At 44.9% G+C, this 25017-nt stretch overlaps 1 protein-coding gene across 5 annotated transcripts in view; it reads right to left on the bottom strand.

Moving 5' to 3' along the window:
- The window catches only part of SFT2D1 (SFT2 domain containing 1), a 515985-nt gene that overhangs the window by 93766 nt on the left and 397202 nt on the right, over window positions 1-25017 (bottom strand). For all 5 annotated transcript variants that reach the window (XM_068231912.1, XM_068231911.1, XM_068231913.1 and 2 more), the window contains one exon: window positions 8090-8119. In XM_068231912.1, coding sequence (XP_068088013.1) covers window positions 8090-8119 — 30 coding nt within the window. The remainder of the gene's footprint in view (window positions 1-8089; window positions 8120-25017) is intronic.

The raw sequence follows: 25017 nt of genomic DNA, 5'->3' as shown, positions 1-25017 counted from the left end.
GGATCCGCTAGGGTAATGTATTTCAATGGGCTGGTGCACACCAGAGCGGGAGGAGTTTTGCAGAAACGCATACTCCCGGGCTGCTGCAGATTTTGGATTGCGGATGCGTTTCTGCCTCAATGTTAAGTATAGGAAAAACGCAAACCGCTCTGAAAAACGGCACTTCAGAGCGGTTTGCCAGGCGTTTTTTTGTTACAGTAGCTGTTCAGTAACAGCTTTACTGTAACAATACATGAAATCTACTACACCAAAAACGCTTCACAAAACCGCAAAATGCTAGCTGAAACGCTACAGAAAAAGAAGAAAAAGCGTTTTAAAATCTGCTAGCATTTTGCGGATCTGCGAGCGGTTTTTGGTGTGCACCAGGCCGTAGGTAAGAATTAATCAAGCAAATCATATTGGACTCAATTTTACCTGGCAGGATTACATTTTTCCCTTCCTTATCTTTTATACATTGAATATCTTGTAATAGAAGACAGTTTTTTAATAAAATTGTAACACCTCTATGTTTTTTATCTGCACACGAAGAAAAAAAATCTCATTTTTTTAATGGAAAAACCTAGGATGAGAGTGATCAGTAAAGTGAGTTTTCTGTAATGCATCAGTAAAGTGAGTTTTCTGTAATGCAATAATGTCTGGGTCATATCTCATATATATGGTTATCAACAAAAGCCTTGGATCTTTTATGAGGGGAGTTGAAGCCTTTAGTATTATGTGAAATTATCTTACTCATAATTACATCAAATAAGAAAGCTTTTTTTATATATCCAACCTGATCTAGTGAGATTATAGCAAATTTTTTAGTAGTCGACCTGGGAATTCAAACTTTTAGAAAAACATCCAAATTGAAACAAACTTTTAACTGGAAATATACCAGATAGGTGGGGAAAGCCCCAAGTAGTTGGTATTGCTGTGGGAAACAGAGCAAGCCCAATTCCCACAGGAATATCCAAGTTGTCCAAGTTGGTGCACATGTAAACCTGAGGCCATACGGCAAAGTTTTGAAATATTGTCTAAGGCCACATACACACATCAGACCATAGTCTTTTCAAAATGAAAGATCACAGACCAATCTTACCACCCTGACATTCATCTGCAGATCAGATCCACCAGGATGGATTTTCAGATCTGCAGATGATTGCTTGATCTGCAGATGAATGTCAGTTAAATCATGTGTGTATGATAATCTGCAGATCGCATAGACTATCATTGCGATTTGCAGGAATGGATTTTTGGCAGGAACAGATCTTTTGCAGATACTGATCTTTTGTGTCTGTACAGCATCTGTGTGTGCAGCATCTTGCAAAGATTTTTTTCTGATGTGGAGTTCAGCTCCATAGAAAAGACTGTGTAGAGTATGGCTCTCATACTACATGAAGGGTGGTAAGATTGGTCTGTGATCTTTCATTTTCCAAAGACTATAGTCTGATGTGTGTATGAGCCTTTAAGGGAATAAACAGCATCTAGCATGTTGATTATATTGTACAGTACGTCACAATTTTTCATTAATTTATGACCTGCTGGAATTGAGATTATAGTTTTAACAATAAGTGAATAAAATATAGTAGTCCAAATTTTTTTTGTGTCTCCAGGAAGGAGCCTCAATTGCCTAAAATGTAGGTAAGAAAAAACCTCCCCCCCCCCCCATCCCCCACCAAAGCTCAGTTAAAAATAATCTTGAGTGGTGCTGGACAATCTAATATAAAGACAATTCAGCATCTCACATATTGCATAGCTTAATGGTTTCTGGCTTTCAAACAATGTTAAAGGACACATCCAAGGTTGTTGAAAAAAAATAAAATCTACTTACCCGGGGCTTCCTCCAGCCCCGGCAGCCATCCTGTGCCCTCGCAGCATTTTAGCTCAATGCCTGTGGTCATTTCTGGCACACAATGTCCACTTCGCCTGCGTGAGCGGCTCACTGAGTCGCGGTGACGTCATCCAGAATGTACTGCAAAGGTGCAGTAGTTCTGCGCCCAGGGACGGATCTAGCCCAAGTTGCGCCTGGGGTAAGGTCAGGTTTTCGCTCCTACTGTTCGAGGGTGGCGATTTACTGAGCTCCCCATGTGGCGACCCCTCTGCAGCCAACCCCTGCCCGATGTAACTATACATACCGAGCCTTCGATCCTGCGGATTTCACACAAGCTCTGCAGCTCCTTCTTCCCTGTTGGGACACAGACACGAGGCTTAGTGACGTCACCAAGCAGAGTGTCTGTGTCCTCGGCAGGGAAGATGGAGAGCTTGCGTGACATCCATCCGCAGGATCAAAGGCTCGGTATGTATTATTAAACTGAACAGGGGATGGCTGCAGGGGGAGGTTAGTAAATCGCCACCCTCAGGGGCAGATGAAAGGGGGGATTGCAACAAACGGGGGGTCAGTAAATCGCCATCCTTCCCTGAGAGGAAGAAGGGGGGATTGCTATACACAGCCACAGGGGGAGTAACATGGAGGGAATAGAACAGGGGGAATGCCACAGAGGAGCTAGAGATCTCCCTGCTGGTAATGACGAGTCTCACTCGTCATTACCAGCGACTCATAAGCCAGACGCGCCGACGCGTCACGCTCCTGCGCCGCCTATCAATGCTGCCAACTGCCAAGTGTTTATTTCCCCATCCAAATTTTGCGGCCCATTTAGGAATTCATCAAACTGCGCCTGGGGCAAGATACCCGCCTGCCCCCCCCCCCCCCCAGATCGCCTGCGCAGTACAGTCGGGATGACGTCAGTGTGACTCAGTGAGCCGCATGGTGAATCACAAGCAGCATCTGCACCGGAGGGGACCAGGAGCCACCGGAGCTGCGGCGAGGGCACAGGACGGCTGCCAGGTGCTGGAGAAAGCCTCAAGTGGATTTTTGTTTTTTATACTCCTCAGACCACTCCTTTAAAGATATTATGGTATCACCAAAGATTAGTAAGCTAAAGTTCAGTAAAGCTAATATTGTTGCAACTTGATATCCTTCCTACAATATGAATGTATGCCCAGTATGGTCTGTGCCTGCGCAGTACGCTCCTGGTAACAACAGCGGGAGCGAGGACACGGCAACGCAGGCGCAGTGGTTTTCAGACTTTAACCACTTGCCGACCGCACGCTTATACCGTGCGTCGGCAAAGTGGCAGCTGCAGGACCAGCGACGCAGTACTGCGTCGCCAGCTGCAGGTTAATTAATCAGGAAGCAGCCGCTCGCGCGAGCGGCTGCTTCCTGTCAATGCACGGCGGGGGGCTCCGTGAATAGCCTGCGGGCCGCCGATGGCGGCTCGCAGGCTAAATGTAAACACAAGCGGAAATAATCCGCTTTGTTTACATTTGTACGGCGCTGCTGCGCAGCAGCGCCGTAAGGCAGATCGGCGATCCCCGGCCAATCAGCGGCCGGGGATCGCCTCCATGTGACAGGGGACGTCCTGTCACTGGCTGCACAGGACGGATAGCGTCCTGTGCAGCCTCGATCGCCGGGGGGGCAGCAGGTAGGAGAGGGAGGGGGGAATTTCGCCGCGGAGGGGGGCTTTGAGGTGCCCCCCCGCAACACCCAGCAGGCAGAAGAGATCAGACCCCCCCAGCACATCATCCCCATAGGGGGGAAAAAAGGGGGGCAATCTGATCTCTCTGCCTGCTACCTGATCTGTGCTGGGGGCTGCAGAGCCCACCCAGCACAGATCAGTAAAAACAGCGCTGGTCCTTAAGGGGGGGTAAAGGGTGGGTCATCAAGTGGTTAAAATCTGAAATTCCAGAAGTGAACTCGGAGGCGGGGCCAGAGCATCAGTGAGTGGCTGCGCGGTCACAGGATGTCTGCGGGGGACCATTAGAAGCCCCGGGTAAGTTCAACTTATTTTCCTCCAACCCCTCTACAGTATCCCTTTAAATAGCCATAATCTTCAGCAGGCTTCATATTAATAAGTGATGAAAGGCAGGAGTATTACTCCAGGTGAGGCCAGAATAGATATAAATTGAGATCAGAGCCGGATTAAGCCCAAATGGGGCCCCAAGCAAAGTTGCAGATTTGGGCCCCCCTCTGAAAAATATATACACACACACACTCACTCGCTCGCTAAATCAGGATAGGAGAAGGAAAAAAACGAGATGCTAGCCATAGGTGTAGGAGCCAGGGGGGTAAACCTAGGTTGGAGCGGGTGAGAAATCTGGATGGGGTGAAGCAATTCAAACTGAAAAGTTAGCTGCAGACAGTGGGGAAAGAAAAGCTCAAGACAAAGTACTCACAAATATGCAATGACAGCACTCACTGCAGGCATCGTATTCTGCAGCTGCCTGTTGTATAGAATCTCTCTACTCCTCATCCCCATGCAGTGAGCTGAGGTTAGGAGCAGGGGCGGGAACTGCACAGTGAGCCCTCTCTCTGTCTGGCCATTTGTTGAGCACTGGTGTGTCTCCCTTGTTTTGCCATCGGAAGGGAGGGAAGTTTAAAATTAGCTGCTGCTGCTCCTGCTACATTCCTCCTTCTCCCCTCCGCACATTATGCAGGGATGTCTGTCTTGCCCTACTCTCTGTGCCCTGGAGATTCTGACTCCTTGTATGTGGTGCCCACAGCTCTGATCAGCTGATCATCACACTACTCCCTCCGACTTCCTTTTAGCGCCCGCTCTCCACTTATACAGTGGCATGCTGTGTCTACAAAGGGGGCAGCTGCAGGCAGGTGAACTTTCTAGCAGCTGCGGAGTGTGATTTCTTGCCTGCCAATAGGGAGAAGGAGAAACAGTGAAGGGCCTGATAACCTGCTGATGGGGCCTCAAGCAGCTGCTTGAGGTGCTTAGTGGGTTAATCCGGCCCTGATTGAGATACACAGGTCCTTCTCAAAAAATTAGCATATTGTGATAAAGTTCATTATTTTTTGTAATGTACTGAGAAACATTAGACTTTCATATATTTTAGATTCATTACACACAACTGAAGTAGTTCAAGCCTTTTATTGGTTTAATATTGATGATTTTGGCATACAGCTCATGAAAACCCCAAATTCCTATCTCAAAAAATTAGCATATCATGAAAAGGTTCTCTAAACGAGCTATTAACCTAATCATCTGAATCAACTAATTAACTCTAAACGCCTGCAAAAGATTCCTGAGGCCTTTAAAAATTCTTAGCCTGGTTCATTACTCAAAACCGCAATCATGGGTAAGACTGCAGACCTGACTGCTGTCCAGAAGGCAATCATTGACACCCTCAAGCAAGAGGGTAAGACAAAGAAAGAGATTTCTGAATGATTAGGCTGTTCCCAGAGTGCTGTATCAAGGCACCTCAATAGGAAGTCTGTGGGAAGGAAAAAGTGTGGCAGAAACCGCTGCACAACGAGAAGAGGTGACCGGACCCTGACGGAAGATTGTGGAGAAGGACCGATTCCAGACCTTGGGAGACCTGCGGAAGCAGTGGACTGAGTCTGGAGTAGAAACATCCAGAGCCACTGTGTACAGGCGTGTGCAGGAAATGGGCTACAGGTGCCGCATTCCCCAGGTCAAGCCACTTTTGAACCAGAACCAACGGCAAAAGCGCCTGACCTGGGCTACAGAGAAGCAGCACTGGACTGTTGCTCAGTGGTCCAAAGTACATCTTTCGGATGAAAGTAACTTTTGCATGTCATTCGGAAATCAAGGTGCCAGAGTCTGGAGGAAGACTGGGGGAGAGGGAAATGCCAAAATGCCCGAGGTCCAGTGTCAAGTACCCACAGTCAGTGATGGTCTGGGATGCCATGTCAGCTGCTGGTGTTGGTCCACTGTGCTTTATCAAGGGCAGGGTCAATGCAGCTAGCTATCAGGAGATTTTGGAGCACTTCATGCTTCCATCTGCTGAAAAGCTTTATGGAGATGAAGATTTCATTTTTCAGCACGACCTGGCACCTGCTCAAAGTGCCAAAACCACTGGTAAATGGTTTACTGACCATGGTATTACTGTGCTCAATTGGCCTGCCAACTCTCCTGACCTGAACCCCACAGAGAATCTGTGGGATATCGTGAAGAGAAAGTTGAGAGATGCAAGACCCAACACTCTGGATGATCTTAAGGCCGCTATCGAAGCATCCTGGGCCTCCATAACACCTAAGCAGTGACACAGGCTGATTGCCTCCATGCCACGCCGCACTGAAGCAGTCATTTCTGCAAAAGGATTCCCGACCAAGTATTGAGTGCATAACTGAACATAATTATTTGAAGGTTTACTTTTTTTGTTTTAAAAACACTTTTCTTTTATTGGTCGGATGAAATATGCTAATTTTTTGAAATAGGAATTTTGGGTTTTCATGAGCTGTATGCCAAAATCATCAATAATAAAACAAAAGGCTTGAACTACTTCAGTTGTGTGTAATGAATCTAAAATATATGAAAGTCTAATGTTTATCAGTACATTACAGAAAATAATGAACTTTATCACAATATGCTAATTTTTTTAGAAGGACCTGTATATATTCCAGAAAAACATCCCTTGAAAAATATAGCAAAAATGAGCAAGGGGGTGACTATGAGGATTATATCAGAATCTTGAGAGGATGGAGGTGGAAGTCTGTTTAGAGTAGAGATGCTAGTGAGTCTTATGAGTGTATTTGTTGTTCGCCAGGCCCTTTGAGGTCTTGGCGAACAACAGGGTGGGAGTGAGAGAATTTTGATTTAAAGCAATATTGAGTGATTCAAAAAATCTTTTTCTATCTGATGGATTCTTCACAGAATAAGATCGACCCCTGTGCTGGAAGGAAAGTGCAAAAGGAAAGTTCCATCTGTATTGTATTTGAGCGTCAGAGAAAGCTTGTGTGAAGGATTTCCTACAGTACAAGACTAACCTGCTGCAGTTCCACACTGCCCTTGCTGATGCGAAGCAAGAATACTTTACCAAGCTCATCGGAGCACAAGCTTCCAACCCCCGGCGTCTTTTTGCCACTTTCAACTCCCTGCTTAACACCCCCCGTTTCCTCCCTCTCTGCCACAGTTTAAGCCAGCAACTTCACCAACAAAATCCATCCGTCAGGAAATGTCCAATCTTCACCTCCCACCCCCTCCCAACCAGCTCCTCCTCCACCCTATCCTCCCCTCCTTCACTCCTACCACTGAGGAAGTCAACCACCTACTGCAGACTTCCCATACCACTACCCCCCCCCCCCCCTTGACCCCATCCCTTCTGATTTACTCCAGCCTCACTTCACAGATTCGGCCCTAGTCCTCACTACCCTGTTTAACCTCTCCCTATCCACAGGCACCTTCCCCTCAGACTTCAAGCAGGCCACTGTACTGTACTACCCCTGCTCAAGAAATCCTCCATCGACCCCTCGCTACCCTCCAACTACCGTCCTATCTCCCACCTCCCCTTTGCCTCAAAACTCCTTGAGCATCTGGTTCACTAACACCTGATCAATGCCAACTCACTGCTAGACCTACTGCAATCTGGTTTTCGGCCTGCCCACTCAACCAAAACAGCTCTCACCAAAGTGGTCAATGACCTTGCCTTAGCTAAAGCTGAAGGTAAATACTCCATTCTACTCCTCCTTGACCTTTCAGCAGCTTTTGACATGGTAGATCATCCCCTACTCCTCCAGTCCATGGGCATTCATGAATGAATGTGAGATATGGCTTACCACTGCAGCGCTGGCTCTGCATTAGATAACACAGAAGGGGGAGAGAGAGCGAGAAGCAGCCCCCCTTTGCGTGGTGGTGGGAGGGAGAAAGCAGCCTGCTTAAGCGCTGGGGAAGGGGAGAGAAAGAGAACCCCCCCCCCCAATTTCCAGCTATAAGATGTGACATTTAGGATGAATCAAGTATAAGGAGACCCCCCCCCCCCCCCACACACACACACACACTTTTATACTTTTGAGTCAGTCCTACATTTCTCGACTTATATGTGAATGTGAGTATATACAGTAAATGCTGAAGTTTTCCATCACTGCATTAACTGATGAAGCAGCTGGAATTAAAGCTAAAACAATGTTTTAAATACTAAAAACTTCCAGTTAAAAAGTAGTTATCCGTATCCTATTTAGCATAATTCAATAATAGGTTATTTTGTATATTTCACTAGTTACATTTTTTTTTTCAACCAAAAACAATAATTACATACTTAGTACTGATATTTTACATCTTAAACTTGTGTTACATCAGCTCACCTTGCAAAGGGAATATATGAAATGCTGTACCTGCAATAGATAATAAAATAAGTTGTTTAAATTATTATTTTACCAGTGCCATAATTTAACACAGTCCAGTAAAAAGTGTTGTATTTACTGGCTATAATCAATATATTCATAATCTATGCACAGTACAGTCATAAAATCTAGTACCACAAGTACAAAAATACTGACATAATTAATGCATACTTTTAAACATTCTGTAATATAGACATTTTTTATTTTACATATCTTTCTATTGAGATTTCAAATTGGAACATAAATATATAGCAATTATGGCATATCATTACATAAAAAAAATAGTAATGAACATAGCCGTCTTATATGCCTATATCACAGTAAGCAAAAAGAATATAGTCGCATGTTCACAGTTTGCGCAGAGACGAGAAATTCTTGAGGGAAAATTGCTAGAGGCGTGAGGGTGAAGCAACATTAGGTAAGAAGCTAGCAAGTAAGGCAGCAAGATGTGCAAATTGGTGAAGATGTGTCTGAAGGGGGACTATGACACACTGTAGTGTTTAGAGATGTACATTAAAGGGGTGCATTTGAAGGTTTCAAGGCTCATAGCTATAACACCAAGATGTGGAAGAGCGTTCCAATGGAAGGAGTACTAAATGTGAACTGAAGTGAGCAAAACACAGAATAGGAGGGTTTCATGTGAGGAGTGAATTTTGTGGGTATAGTGGTATTTAGACATTAAAGGGGACAACTTGGGTGAAGGGAGGAGAGGACGTCATGACAGGACGACACACTACTACGTGCTTCCAACCTGGGTCCATTTACATGTTCTACAGGAACCTTTTTTGGTATCCCAAATATGATGGATAGCAGGAGGCATGGCACAACAGCAAGCATGCCTAAGACTCTACAGCACTTAGTGAGTTTTCTACTTTAACGGGGTTGGCCCAGCAATGGATAAAGCAGCAGAGAAAGCATCAGTGGCAGGAGCAAGCATGGCTTCTCCCCAAATGCAAGCCACAAAAAAGGCACAAACTGGGCAGAAGGGCGCAAACCTGGTAGGATGAATGGCAGTGTAGCTCCACAGTAATTCAGTATCTTTCTATAAAAACAAGACTAGATTGCAAATTCAGCTGCCAAACCCTACTCGCCCTCAGAAGCACACCCTCCTGCATGTTCAGCCAGAAAAAATTCAAGGGTTATGGCCCCCAGTGTGCCTTTTCGAACCATCTCCTCCGAACCACACCAAACATGCAGGACTTGAGCAAGTAAGTCTTCTCAATCGGTGGGTGAGTCAGAGTTCCACTCCCCATCAGCTTCCCAGAACCCTATCTCTAAGAGGGATTTTGAGGATAGTCCGAACAGTATCTATAACTGATTTGTGGTAAAGTGGCAGACCGAGCTGCAGAAAACTACCGTCACGCTTTCCAGTTTAAAAAATCTCTTTATTGAGAATGTAAAACATAATTCAATAAGAAACAAAGACTATTGCATCACAACAATGCAGATCTTGCTTAGATGAGCAGACCAAGGCATATTGGCAGGTAGAGCATAAAGCTAAATCTACACGAAGCGATCCGGTGGCTTGATTAGCCGCCAGATCGCCTCTGCCGCATCCCCGCGCGTGCCCGCTGCGTCCCCTCTCGCGCGTCGGATTCGATCTCCCCTCCTCCCCGCCAGCGCTGCTTATCTTCCGCTCGATTCCCTGCCACTGTCCACTAGTGGGGAACGAGCAGGGAATTGGCGGCAGCGAGATCGGACCTGTCGGATCTTATCAATCGAGCCGCATCAGCTCGGCTCGACTGATAAGCCACATCGGAGCGTGTAGACCCACCTTTAGATTATTTCGTTAGAGTAAATACAACGGACAGGCCTAGGCAAAAATATGACAATGGCAAAGCAATTAGAGTATGAAATCAAATCATTACACAGTTGAAAACCTACAATGGGGCTAGCAGTTGGGTAGAAAGTAGGCAACAGAAACAATCTCATATTCCAAGGCTTGTGTAATATATTAAATTTGAGACTTAAACTGAATTAGGATATTAACCACTTGCCGACCGCCTTAAGCCGATGGGCGGCGGCAAGGGCTGGGCCCAAACGACCGCAATACCCCCATCGGTGGAAGCAGCAGGCGTGGCTGTGCGGCGATCGCGTCATTTGTGACGCGATCAACCGCCGGCGTCAGGCTCTGCCTCCCTCGCGCTGTAACCCGCCGGCCATTCGGAAGCGCCGGCGGGTTACTAGCTGCACAATCGCCGCTACAAAGGGAATAATACGCTTTGTAATGTATACAAAGCGTATTATACAGGCTGCCTCCTGCCCTGGTGGTCCCACTGAACGAGGGACCACCAGGGCAGGCTGCTGCCACGAAGGTAAGCACCCAAGCACACTGATCTGCCCCCCTTTCCCTCTGATCGCCCACAGCACCCCTCAGACCCCCCCCCCCCGCCCACCCCTCAGACCCCTGTTTGCACCCAATCACACCCCTAGTCACCCATCAATCACTCCCTGTCACTATCTGTCAGTGCTATTTTTTTTCATTAGTCCCTAAACTGCTCCCTGAGGCCTCCTGGTCACCCCTCCACACTCTCAGATCCTCCCCAGACACCCCCCTCCCCCGTGTACTGTATACATCTATCCTCCCCGGTAATCGCCTGTCATTCACCCGTCAATCACCACCTGTCACTGCCACTTATCAGATCAGACCCTAACCTGCCTCTATTACGGGCATCTGATCACCCTCCCACACCATCAGATCGCCCGCAGACCTACCCTCAGATCACCTCCAAACTGCATTGTTTACATCTGTTTTGCCATCTAATCATCCACTGATCACCTATCAATCACCCCCTGTCACTGCTACCCATCAGATCAGACCCCTATCTGCCCCTAGGGTACCCAATCACCCGCCCACACCCTCAGAACGACCTCAGACCCCCCCCAGATCTTCCCCCCTGTATACATCTATTCTCCCCTGTAATCACCCATCAATCACCCCCTGTCACTGCTACCAATCAGATCAGACCCCTATCTGCCCCTAGAGCACCCAATCACCTGCCCACACTCTCAGAACGCCCTCAGACCCCAGCCCTGATCACCTCGCCAGTGCATTGCTTGCATCTATTCCCCCCTCTAATCACACCTTGAGACACCCATCAATCACCTCCTGTCACCACCTGTCACCCCCCTAGCACACCTACCCATCAGATCAGGCCCTAATTTGCCCCATGTGGGCTCCTGATCACTCGTCCAAACCCTCAGATCCCCCTTCCGATCACCTCCCCAGTGCATTGATTGCATTTATTTTCCCCTCTAACCAGCCCCTGAGACACCCATCAATCACCTCCTGTCACCACCCCCCCCCCCCCAGCACCCCTATCCATCAGATCAGGCCCAATACAACCTGTCATCTAAAAGGCCACCCTGCTTATGATCGGTTCCACAAAATTCGCCCCCTCATAGACCACCTGTCAACAAAATTTGCAAATGCTTATACCCCTGAACAGTCATTTGGAGACATTTGGTTTCCAGACTACTCACAGTTTTGGGCCCGCAAAATGCCAGGGCAGTATAGGAACCCCACAAGTGACCCCATTTTAGAAAAAAAGACACCCCAAGGTATTGTTAGGTGTATGACTAGTTCATAGAAGATTTTATTTTTTGTCAAAAGTTAGCGGAAATTGATTTTTATTGTTTTTTTTCACAAAGTGTCATTTTTCACTAACTTGTGACAAAAAATTAAATCTTCTATGAACTCACCATACACCTAACGGAATACCTTGGGGTGTCTGCTTTCTAAAATGGGGTCACTTGTGGGGTTCCTATACTGCCCTGGCATTTTAGGGGCCCTAAACCGTGAGTAGTCTAGAAAACGAATGCCTCAAAATGACCTGTGAATAGGACATTGGGCCCCTTAGCGCACCTAGGCTGTAAAAAAGTGTCACACATGTGGTATCGCCGTACTCAGGAGAAGTAGTATAATGTGTTTTGGGGTATATTTTTACACATACCCATGCTGGGTGGGAGAAATCTCTCTGTAAATGGACAATTGTGTGTAAAAAAAAAAATCAAAAATTTGTCATTTACATAGATATTTCTCCCACCCAGCATGGGTATATGTAAAAATACACCACAAAAACACATTATACTACTATTACTGAGCACGGCAGTACCACGTGTGGCACTTTTTTGCAGCCTAACTGCGCTAAGGGGCTCAAAGTCCAATGAGTACCTTTAGGATTTCACAGGTCATTTTGAGACATTTGGGTTCAAGACTACTCCTCACGGTTTAGGGCCCCTAAAATGCCAGGGCAGTATAGGAACCTCACAAGTGACCCCATTTTAGAAAGAAGACACCCCAAGGTATTCCGTTAGGTGTATGACGAGTTTATAGAAGATTTTATTTTTTGTCGCAAGTGTTATGATCACGTCTGCAGCGTTTACTGCTGGCTGCAGTGGTATTGTAACCCAAGCAGTTCTGATGTCATTACATGCATTTTCTTGCATAGTTTGCTTTGCACTTAAACTAGTTGCTGATTCCATCTGCAGTCACTCTGAAGTTAATGACAGTTTAACATGCTCTTGTGTAAACAAACATTGTCTGCTGCAATGGAGGGGCAATCCCTTTCCTGCAGGCTGCATATCATTGTCTGCCTTTTCCTGCTGTCAGCCTGTGATTAATTACTATTCACTTGTGTGGGAATCTGCAGGTCTGCTCCCATTGGATGACCTCATTATAAAGAACTGCTTCCTGCAATGCTTGATGGGCTACCATAGTCTCAGATTCTGTCTGTTACTCTGCCCGTGCCCCACCTCGTTCCTAGTCCGTGTGGACTGCGCTGACTCCTGCGAAGGGGTCAGCGAGTCGTCCTAGTTCTGCTCTTGTTCTAGAAGTTGTTACTCTGCTTGTCTTGTGTCATATATTGGTTCATCGCCAATATATACGCATACTTGCGCATTTTATTATTTTCCTTGTATTCGTGTTATGTTGATACATCAGTGTCGCTGATATATACGTACACGAACTGTTTATATCCTATGTTCCGTTAGTCAGCGTTCCAGCACGCTGAGCTAGTTATCCTGTTCCTGGTCCTGTTTGTGGATTGCGTTCATCTCTGCGAAGAGATAGCGAATCCTTCTGAGTCCTGTTCCCTGTATTACTCCAGCCTTAGTCAGAGTTCCTGCTTATGTCATATATCGGTTCATTGCCGATATATACATATGTTAGTCAGACGTTACAAATAGTTTCATTGATAGCTGTAATTGTAATACGCTAGGAAATCATACTTATTGTATTTATCTGTGTTACGTTCATCTATCTTGATCCTGCTATTTCCTGACTATCCTGTCCTGTCTTTGTGAGGCACGCCATCGCCGCAACGCATTGGCTGCCTCATTCCAGTCTGTGTTATTGTGGACGCTTGCTGTCACTAAGTAGTGGCTAGTTTAGCAAGCGTTCATTCTGTTTACCTGTCCTGATCTCCTCAGTTCTGGTTTGTGCGCTCAGCGCTACTTTGCGCTGAGACGTTATAGCGAAAGCATTGTTTGTGGCTGTCAGATCTGCACCGGCTCTATGCGCCACAATCTCCTGTTGGAGTCAGTCCTCCCCTCCACTAAACTGGGGATATCCTGATTCCTTGTGCTGGTGTGTGTACCTCCTTCACGTCAGCTTATGCATCACGAGCTGACCGTGGAGAATACACCTCCAAGCGTGACATTATGGTAGCCCCATTACCAATCCCTATTGTGGGGGGAATTTCCAGAAATTATGACACTGTTTGTCAGGGGTCCTGCTCCTTTAAAAAATTTGAAAAGCTTGGTCCTGAAGTTACAGACAAATTTATATCAGAATTGGTTAAAGTTCTGGCCAATCCCGACTTTCGGGCTTCTGCAATTTCTACCTGGTCTGATTGGATCGTTTGTGCTCTTTTTAAGGGCAAACTTTTTGATTGGGCAATCGATGTCTTAGCTCACACTCAGTTTAGACAAAGTCCTTTGCAATTTATAGCTTTTGTAATTCACAATTGGTTGCGCATAGATCCATTGCCTTTTCCTCTTAATGAACTCCTGGCAGCAGGCCAATCAGCTGCTCCTTCAATTGCTTGCAGGAATGAGCAGCAAGCAGAAAGTGTTGCTGATAATTTTCCTGCAGCTTTGAATAAATCACCAAAAACAGCAAGGTCAAAGGCAAAACACAAACGTTCTAAGAAACGTGTCCAATCTGCAGAATCGTTATCTTTAGCGACTGCGCATCAGACCTGCAATGAGATTCTGCCATTAACAGATAATGAAATGCAATTGTCTTTCAGGGGAGTTAAATGGACTTATGAAACTACTAATGAACTTTCATCACTGGCTAGGGAAAATAAAGATTTTTGTTTAACCACTTTACCTCCCTTGCTACGCTTATCTACTCCCCACAAAACTTTACTTAAATCTCAGGGGAGTAGATAGGCGTACTTGTTTGTTTTGGTGCTGTACGCGCGATCACGCGCGCGCACCCTGCATGTCCCTCCGCGATTGGCGAATGGGAAGAAACCTTCCCAAAGCCAATCGTACTGCCCCACAATATGAATGAGCTCTGCCAAAGCTGATGGCAGAGCTCATTCATTGTAAACAACAGCAGCAGCCATGTATTGCGGCGGGCGCGCGATCGCACATGCCATCACGTGCACGCGCGCACCCTGCAGGTCCCTCCACGATTGGCTATTGGGAAGAGACCTTCCCAAAGCTAATCGCAATGCCCCACAATATGAATGAGCTATGCCAAAGCCTATGGCAGCGCTCATTCATTGTAAACAATAGAATAGGGCAGTTTTATGGCGGCTGGCGCGCGATCGCGCGCGTTCACGTGCACATGCGCGCCCCCAGCAACTAAGTTAAAGATTGGCCAATGGGAAGTGACCTTCCCATAGCCAATCATAGCCCCCCCTGTAATGAATGAGCTCTGCCAAAAGCCAATGGCAGAGTTCATTCATTAGAAATGTTTATAAACATTGTATCTGTAGTGAAGCAGATACAGTATCTTTGAGATCACTCATGAGAGGGATCTCAGAGAACTGCATCTGCTCACAGTAAGTTTACTGTCAGACAGCATTTTTATTAAAATTATTCAATTTATTAACCCCTGCCAGCCCTGATTAACCCCTGCCTCCCTTTGACTCCCTTCTCCCACCTGTCATTTTTTTTTTCTTACATTCAGGCACTTTTTTTTGTTGCCAATCAGGCACTTCCCCCTATATAGATTTACATCTGTGGTATTTAACCATCAGTGGTATTAAAAAAAAAATAATAATTTGACCCCTGACCTATCGAACCTGCCTAGCCACTACGCCACTATAGTCACTATCACAATATAGGCTATTTGGGAGGCAAAATGGCGAAGAGGCGCTATTCCGCACAGGAGGTGGCCGACATAATGCAGCAGGACAGCAGCAGCAGCAGCAGCAGCAGCAGCGAAGAGGAGGAGTTGGAGGAGTCAGACGCTGACTGGATACCTGACTCCGAGTCGTCTTTCTGTACAGAAAGCGACTCAGATTCCGATTCTGCTGGGCCGTCAACCGCTCAGCAACCTAGGAGAGAGGGGGAGATGAGGGCCACTAGTGACACCGACTCAGCATCGGAAGAGGGATCACCTGTGGCTACTACCAGCAGTGACAATGCCAGAGGTCAGAGGGCTGCCAGGCCAAGGCAGAGTATGCCAGCGAGGGTAGCACGCCAGGGAAGACGACAACCGCTACCCTATGAACTACTCCACCCACAGTGGTCACCATCCAATATGGAGGCCCCTAATCTCCCCCCCTTCACAGGCAGGAGTGGCATACAAGTGGACACTAGCGCCATGCAGCCAATTGATTTTTTTCATTTGTTTTTCACAGAAAATTTTCTGCAGCATGTTTGCGAGCAGACAAACATCTATGCCCTCCAATCTATAGCGAAAAAGCCCATCTCAACACTAGCGGCATATTGGACCCCTACAACACCCCCTGAGTTCAAGGTTTTTTTGGGCTTGATTTTTAACATGGCCCTTAACCCAAGACCACAACAACAATCGTATTGGTCAAGAGATTCAATTGACAGCATGCCCATTTTCTCTGCCGCCATGCCGAGACGCCGCTTTGAATTGCTGATGTCTTGCATGCATTTCAACAACAATGCACATCAACTCGAACGTGACAACCCAGCCCAAGATCGATTGTTTAAATTGCGGCCACTCATTGACCACCTAAATAACACATTTTCTCAAGTATATACCCCAGAACAAAACATAGCCGTTGACGAGTCCCTAGTCCCTTTCCATGGCAGACTTTCTATCAAACAGTATATTCCCAACAAAAGATCCCGGTATGGCATAAAGCTCTACAGACTGTGCGAAAGTGGGACTGGGTACACTTACAAATTTACCATCTACGAAGGTAAGGACAGTTTGATAGAGCCTGCTGTATGCCCTCCCTACATGAGCACAACTGAGAGGATTGTCCTGGACTTAATCCACCCTTTACTCCACCAGGGCTACCACTTGTATGTGGACAATTTCTATACGAGTGTCCCACTTTTCAAATTTTTGTTTTCTACCCAGACTCCAGCATGTGGCACAGTTCGATCTAACAGGAAGGGCCTGCCAGCACAAGTTGTCAGCAAAAAGCTGAAGAAAGGAGAGATCTACAGCCAACGGAGTAACGAGCTGCTTGCCCTCAAATTTAGGGACAAGAGGGATGTATTCATCCTGACCACCATCCACTCCGAGGCCACAACAACTGTCAGGTCTCGTACTCGTAGAGAGAACATAGTAAAACCTGTGGCCATTGTTGCATACAACAAATCTATGGGGGCAGTAGACCTGGCCGACCAGACGCTTGCACCGTACAGGATGGATAGAAAGAGGAAGACCTGGTACAAAAAGGTGGCATTACAATTGTTCCAGGTCTGTCTCCAGAATGCCTTTGTTCTCTATGCAAAATCCGGGCACAAGGACAGCTTCCTACAGTACCAGCGGAGAATTATACGGACATTGATCTACAATTCTGGACACCCTGCCCCAAACCCAGACCAACTTCAGTCCGAAAATGTCCTAAGACTTCAGGGGAATCATTTTCCTGCCCCATTCCCCCCGACTACATCAAAGAAATACCCCCAAAAAAGGTGCAAAGTTTGCCGGAGAAGCGGAGTTAGAAGGGAGACGCGGTACCACTGTCCGAAATGCCCATCAAAAGCAGGACTGTGCCTCAATCCCTGCTTTGAAATCTACCACACAGCTGTAAATTATTAGTGTTTTTTTTTTGTTGTTGTTCTTATTCTTTCTTTCACTGCCCAAATTTTTATTTTACCACTGGACTTTAATATGACCTTCCGGATCTGACCTCTGGCATGGCTAGCCACTCTTTACAATTTGACCACCTGACCTGGCATAACAACTACCCTCTGACCTCTGGCATGGATTCCGGACCACCCGTTGACCTCTGGTATGGATGCTGACCCACCCTTTGCCCTTTGGCATGGATGCCAAATAACCTTCTGACTGCTGGCCTGGATGCCAAACAACCCTCTGACTTCTGGCGTGGATGTCAAACCACCCTCTGACCTCTGGCATAGATGTCAAAGAACCTCTCTGACTTCTGGCATGGATGTCGAACCACCCTCCCGGCATGGATGTCGAACCACCCTCTGGCATGACTGCTGAACACCTTTCTACAGCTTCTAAAATGGTGAGTACTAATTGTGTTTATGTTTGGAAACTTTTCTGTATCCTCATGTAGTATGAGAGCTTGCCTACACAATCTGTTCATATTATTCACAATCAGCCCTCATACTATATGGTTGTGGTAAAAAAAAGATTGACACTTTGGTTAAAAAGCGGCCTTGAGTAAGTCATTGGTGCTACTTGTGTGCCAAAAATGCTATCTGATTATGTATGTGGTATATCATTTTTACTGTGACAAGTGTGAGAATATAATTTGTGGTGTTTGAGGGCTGAGGCCCTATGTCATACAAATTTTTATAAGTGCCAAAGTGGAAAAAACTGCAAAAAATTACAATTGTCAAAGTTATGGTGCAATTTCAGCAAAACCACATAAGTTCAAATGCTACAAAATATGTATATCTGTATGGGCCGGGGTCTCTAGTTTTCAGAATGGTGACATTTATGGCTTTCCTTGATTGTTCAGACGCTCCATGGGCTTTGCAAAGAAAGAGTGACTGTATTACTTTTGATGCAAAAAATGGCCTTGAAAAATCCATTGGCGCTACTTGTGGTTAACAGTGTGCAGTGTGCCCAAAAGGCTATCTGATTATGTATATAGGGTATCATTTTAACCGTGACAAATGAGAGAATAGAATTAGGGGTCTTTGAGGCCTGAGGGCCTATGTCATACGGATTTTTATAAGTGTCAAAGTGGAAAAAACTGCAAAAAATTACAATTGTCAAAGTTATGGTGCAATTTCAGCAAAACCACATAAGTTCAAATGCTACAAAATATGTATATCTGTATGGGCCGGGGTCTCTAGTTTTCAGAATGGTGACATTTATGGCTTTCCTTGATTGTTCAGACGCTCCATGGGCTTTGCAAAGAAAGAGTGACTGTATTACTTTTGATGCAAAAAATGGCCTTGAAAAATCCATTGGCGCTACTTGTGGTTAACAGTGTGCAGTGTGCCCAAAAGGCTATCTGATTATGTATATAGGGTATCATTTTAACCGTGACAAATGAGAGAATAGAATTAGGGGTCTTTGAGGCCTGAGGGCCTATGTCATACGGATTTTTATAAGTGCCAAAGTGGAAAAAACTGCAAAAAATTACAATTTTCAAAGTTATGGTGCAATTTCAGCAAAACCACATAAGTTCAAATGCTACAAAATATGTATATCTGTATGGGCCGGGGTCTCTAGTTTTCAGAATGGTGACATTTATGGCTTTTCTTGATTGTTCAGACGCTCCATGGGCTTTGCAAAGAAAGAGTGACTGTATTACTTTTGATGCAAAAAATGGCCTTGAAAAATCCATTGGCGCTACTTGTGGTTAACAGTGTGCTGTATGCTCAATAAGCTATCTGATTATGTATATAGGGTATCATTTTAACCGTGACAAGTGAGAGAATAGATTTTGTGTTGTTTGACAACTGAGGGCTAAGGCATGTGATTTGTTTTTACCGGAAAACTGAATGAAAAGCAATAAAACTGTTATTTTCATATACTCTGTACCCCCAAATAAATACTTGTAAAAAAACTCAAAAGTGACAGCATTGAAAAGAGAATACATAAATAGTTACCCTAGGGACTTAGCTTTTAAAATATGTATGCTGTGAGAGTGTATTACTGTTAATCATGAAGATAAGGGCTTTTAATTACTGATAGAGTACAATGAGAAAACAAAAAACACAAACCAGAAAAAATACTCCTTTATTCCCAACTAATATATTATCGCCATACATTGTACTAGGAACATTATTTAAATGTTGAGATAACCAGGACAAATTAGCAAATACAATGTGTGGGTTTTACCTATGGTAACATTGTTTATATGAAAACTATAGTGGATGGAAATGGAGAAATAGTGCATTTTTTCTTTTTTTTTCTCATTTTTCCCTTTAAAATGCACAGATAATAACATAATTACTAAAAGCAAATATCACCCTCACAAAGCATAATTTGTGGCAAAAAAACAAGATATAGATCATTTACATCTGATGAGTAGCAATAAAGTTATTGGTGAATGAATGGGAGGAGCGCTGAAATGTGAAAATTGCTCTGGATTTTAAGCAAAAAACCCTGTGGAGCTGAAGTGGTTAAAAGAATTATCTGAGTATGATTATGAGGATATATTACAGAGTATTGAACAAATCAATCTATTCGTGCAGCAAGAAAAATTTGCATACACTACAGTTCAACACTTGCTACAGGTATTGGAGATCCTTAGGAATAAGAAATCTGCCAATCGCCTGCTAAATAATCCAATGTATGTTTCTGCCAAAACCACATTTGCAAACTGTGATCTGCCTGTTAAGTATGCTTGGAATCCTCCATTTGAGAAAGGAGAGATGGAAGCTCTGGTCAATGAATGGAAGAATGATTCAAGTTCATTTTGTCAATTTTACAGTGCAAAAAGTGAATTAGTATTGAATGCATGCATTAAGTCTGCCTATAACCTAATAAAAACTGGTGTGTGTGGGTATGACCTTGTGGCTCCATTGATCGATGTGTGGAAAATGATTATGGACGATTTTTATGCGATTCAATCAGTTGATACCAGGGAAGACACACTGTCAATTGGAGACTGTTCCACTTCTCCAGTTACTGAGTCCCTGCCATGTCTTGTGAATGTTCCCGTAACTCCACCCTGTACCATGGATAACTCAGTGTTACTTCCCAGTAAAACAGAAGCCACTGATACTTTCTTAACTTTGCCCTGCACAAATTTCTCAGCAGAGAATCCAGAGGTCCTGCTGACTTCTGAGTCCAGCCTAGCCAGTACTCATGAGTCTTTGTTCAGTGAAACAGACACCAGAAAAATCTTGCCTGTCTCTGCAAACACTTCTGCAGAAATTACCTGTGTTAATAAAGTTCAACTCCTGTCTGATCCAGCAGATGCCAATAGATGCACTACATCAGTTTCCGAGTCCCAGCAATCCTGTCCAGAAACCTCAGAACTCCAGCATCTGAATTTTCCAATTTCACAATTGAATGGTGATTTAGATGCGCAAACATTGTGTTTTGATCTTCCTGTTTCTACACCTCACTCTAGCTTCGTGAATAACTCAGAGCGTCTGCTATGTGAATCCGAAATCGCAGAATTATTACCGTGTTCAGAAAATATCCCAGTAAATTTGCCCTGTACCATGAATTGTGCAGTAGATCTCTCCAATGAAACTCAGGTCACAGAATCATTATGCTGCCCAGCAGGTGCTTCCATGGTTTTGCCCTGCAATATGGACTGTTCAGTGATTCTGTCCAGTGAAGCTGTGGTCGCAGAGTCTTATGCTTCACCCAGTACTTTGGATACTTCAAACCCTCTAGCAGAGGAGTCTGAGGCACTGCTTACCTCAGTTGGTGTTGCAGTAATATTCACTTGTCTAGCAGCTGTTTTGGAATTACAGTCTGCTCTAAGAAAACTTGATGAATTTCTGCCCAGCGAAGCAGAAGCCATTGAAATATTGTCCTCGTCAGCAAGTGTGTTAGATACCTTGCCCTGTACACAGTCTGATTTAACCAATGTTGTTGAGTCCCTCTCCAGTGTTGTAACAGCCGAGGAACTCCAGCCCTGTCCTCTGAATGTTTCAAAAGTCTTGCCCTGTATCATGGATAATTCTGACTCGCTGGAAAAAATAATAGAAATCTCAGAATTTCAGTCCGGGTTAATGAGTGTTTCTGAAACCCAGCCCTGTATCCTGGAAAATTCTGGTTCTCTGGCTGGTGTGGCAGAAGTTCCAGAGTCCCCTTTCTGTCCAGTGAGTTACTCAGTTTTGCCTAGTTCAGTGGGGATTGCTGCACTACTGACTTGTTTTGCAGCCCTTCATGAGCTCCAATCCAGTGTATTTGATGAGTCTCTGTCTAGTCCAGAAGAAGTTATGGGAACCCTGTCTAGTTCGGTGCATACATCAGAAGATTTGTCCTGTCTTGTAAATGCCCCTGAACATGATTTGTTAATAACCTTGCTGGAATCAGAGACATCTAAGTCTGATCCTGCATTTTTTAGTGAGAATCCAGTAACTGTGAAGTCTAGTCATGATGATTTTTTTTTGCCCAGTCCTGGTTTGGGTCCTACCTTGACTGACTTTGAGGTTCGCAGTTCCTTGACATGCCCAGAAGTCTCTCTTGTGCCGGTGTGCCCAGATGTGCTTCGTATGCCAGAGTGCCCAAGTGCGTCTGTGTTGGCGTGTTCACACGCTTCCCTAGTGGAGACATGTTCTGATGTTGCCGGTTGGCCTGCATGCCCGGAGATGGTTCTGGTCCCTAAAAGCCCTGATCTTGATGTTTGTCCTTGTGACCCTGACTCTAGAGTTGCCCTGGGTTCCATAGGGGTTCTTGATAGTTCTCCATATGAGCCTAAGGGGCGTTCTGACCTGTGGGGATCTCTTTGGAGCTTCCAAGTGTTCTGGGAGATCTCTGAGGAAACTTGTCCTGGTACCTTGGACTGGTTCAACGGTGGGTTTTGTGTTGGTAGGGACAGTTCCGGTGGGCATTGCAAAGGCTTTGGCGTTTTTGGACAGTCCCTGGAAGGCGGTGGGTATCGCTCAGAGAGTTTCTGGGGGCTTTTTTCTGGAAGTCGTGGTTCTGATGGGTATCACACTGAGGCTTGTAGTGCTGACGGGCATGGTTCTGTAGGTTCTGGTTCTGATGGGTCCAGTCTTGTGGGGCCTGATTCTGGAATTTGGTCTTGCCGGGCTGTCCCGGTCATCATGAATTATCAGTCAGATTGTTTTGTCGGGAATTTCAGTTTTGAAAAGCGTCTGGTATCCGCTTTTAAGGGGGGGGGGGGGGTTATGTTATGATCATGTCTGCAGCGTTTACTGCTGGCTGCAGTGGTATTGTAATCCAAGCAGTTCTGATGTCATTACATGCATTTTCTTGCATAGTTTGCTTTGCACTTAAACTAGTTGCTGATTCCATCTGCAGTCACTCTGAAGTTAATGACAGTTTAACATGCTCTTGTGTAAACAAACATTGTCTGCTGCAATGGAGGGGCAATCCCTTTCCTGCAGGCTGCATATCATTGTCTGCCTTTTCCTGCTGTCAGCCTGTGATTAATTACTATTCACTTGTGTAGGAATCTGCAGGTCTGCTCCCATTGGATGACCTCAGTATAAAGAACTGCTTCCTGCAATGCTTGATGGGCTACCATAGTCTCAGATTCTGTCTGTTACTCTGCCCGTGCCCCACCTCGTTCCTAGTCTGTGTGGACTGCGCTGACTCCTGCGAAGGGGTCAGCGAGTCCTCCTAGTTCTGCTCTTGTTCTAGAAGTTGTTACTCTGCTTGTCTTGTGTCATATATTGGTTCATCGCCAATATATACGCATACTTGCGCATTTTATTATTTTCCTTGTATTCGTGTTACGTTGATACATCAGTGTCGCTGATATATACGCACACGAACTGTTTATATCCTATGTTCCGTTAGTCAGCGTTCCAGCACGCTGAGCTAGTTATCCTGTTCCTGGTCCTGTTTGTGGATTGCGTTCATCTCTGCGAAGAGATAGCGAATCCTTCTGAGTCCTGTTCCCTGTATTACTCCAGCCTTAGTCAGAGTTCCTGCTTATGTCATATATCGGTTCATTGCCGATATATACATGTGTTAGTCAGACGTTACAAATAGTTTCATTGATAGCTGTAATTGTAATACGCTAGGAAATCATACTTATTGTATTTATCTGTGTTACGTTCATCTATCTTGATCCTGCTATTTCCTGACTATCCTGTCCTGTCTTTGTGAGGCACGCCATCGCCGCAACGCATTGGCTGCCTCATTCCAGTCTGTGTTATTGTGGACGCTTGCTGTCACTAAGTAGTGGCTAGTTTAGCAAGCGTTCATTCTGTTTACCTGTCCTGATCTCTTCAGTTCTGGTTTGTGCGCTCAGCGCTACATTGCGCTGAGACGTTATAGCGAAAGCATTGTTTGTGGCTGTCAGATCTGCACCGGCTCTGTGCGCCACAATCTCCTGTTGGAGTCAGTCCTCCCCTCCACTAAACTGGGGATATCCTGATTCCTTGTGCTGGTGTGTGTACCTCCTTCACGTCAGCTTATGCATCACGAGCTGACCGTGGAGAATACACCTCCAAGCGTGACACAAGTTAGCGGAAATTGATTTTTATTGTTTGTTTTTTTCACAAAGTGTCAATTTCCGCTAACTTGTGACAAAAAAAAAATCTTCTATGAACTCACCATACTCCTAACAGTATACCTTGGGGGGTCTTCTTTCTAAAATGGGGTCACTTGTGGGGTTCCTATACTGCCCTGGCATTTTAGGGGCCCTAAACCGTGAGGAGTAGTTTAGAATCCAAATGCCTCAAAATGACCTGTGAATAGGACGTTAGGCCCCTTAGCGCACCTAGGTTGCAAAAAAGTGTCACACATGGTATCGCCGTACTCAGAAGTAGTATAATGTGTTTTGGGGTGTATTTTTACACATACCCATGCTGAGTGGGAGAAATCTCTCTGTGAATGAACAATTGTGTGTAAAAAAATAAAATAAAAAAAATTGTCATTTACAGAGATATTTCTCCCACCCAGCATGGGTATGTGTAAAAATACACCCCAAAACACATTATACTACTTCTCCTGAGTACGGCAATACCACATGTGTGGCACTTTTTTGTAGCCTAACTGCGCTAAGGGGCCCAAAGTCCAATAAGCACCTTTAGGTTTTACAGGGGTGCTTACAATTAGGCAACCCCCAAAATGCCAGGACAGTAAACACACCCCACAAATGACCCCATTTTGGAAAGTAGACACTTCAAGATATTCAGAGAGGAGAATAGTGAGTCCGTGGCAGATTTCTTTTTTTTTGTCGCAAGTTAGAAGAAATGGAAACTTTTTTTTTGTCACAAAGTGTCATTTTCCGCTAACTTGTGACAAAAAATAAAATCTTCTACAAACTCACCATGCCTCTCAGTGAATACTTTGGGATGTCTTCTTTCCAAAATGGGGTAATTTGGGGGGGTATTTATACTATCCTGGAATTTTAGCACCTCATGAAACATGACAGGTGCTCAGAAAAGTCAGAGATGCTTCAAAATGGGAAAATTCACTTTTGGCACCATAGTTTATAAACGCAATAACTTTTACCCAAACCAATAAATATACAATGTTTTTTTTAATCAAAGACATGTAGCACAATAAATTTGGACAAAAATGTATACACAAATTTTACTTTATTTGAAAAATGTCAGCACAGAAAGTAAAAAAAAAATCATTTTTTTTGACAAAATTCATGTCTTTTTTGACGAATATAATAAAA

Source organism: Hyperolius riggenbachi, chromosome 4, assembly GCF_040937935.1.
Source record: "Hyperolius riggenbachi isolate aHypRig1 chromosome 4, aHypRig1.pri, whole genome shotgun sequence".
Lineage (NCBI taxonomy): Eukaryota > Metazoa > Chordata > Amphibia > Anura > Hyperoliidae > Hyperolius > Hyperolius riggenbachi.
Note: the sequence above shows the minus strand (reverse complement) of the source record. Positions and strands in the feature narration are given on the sequence as shown.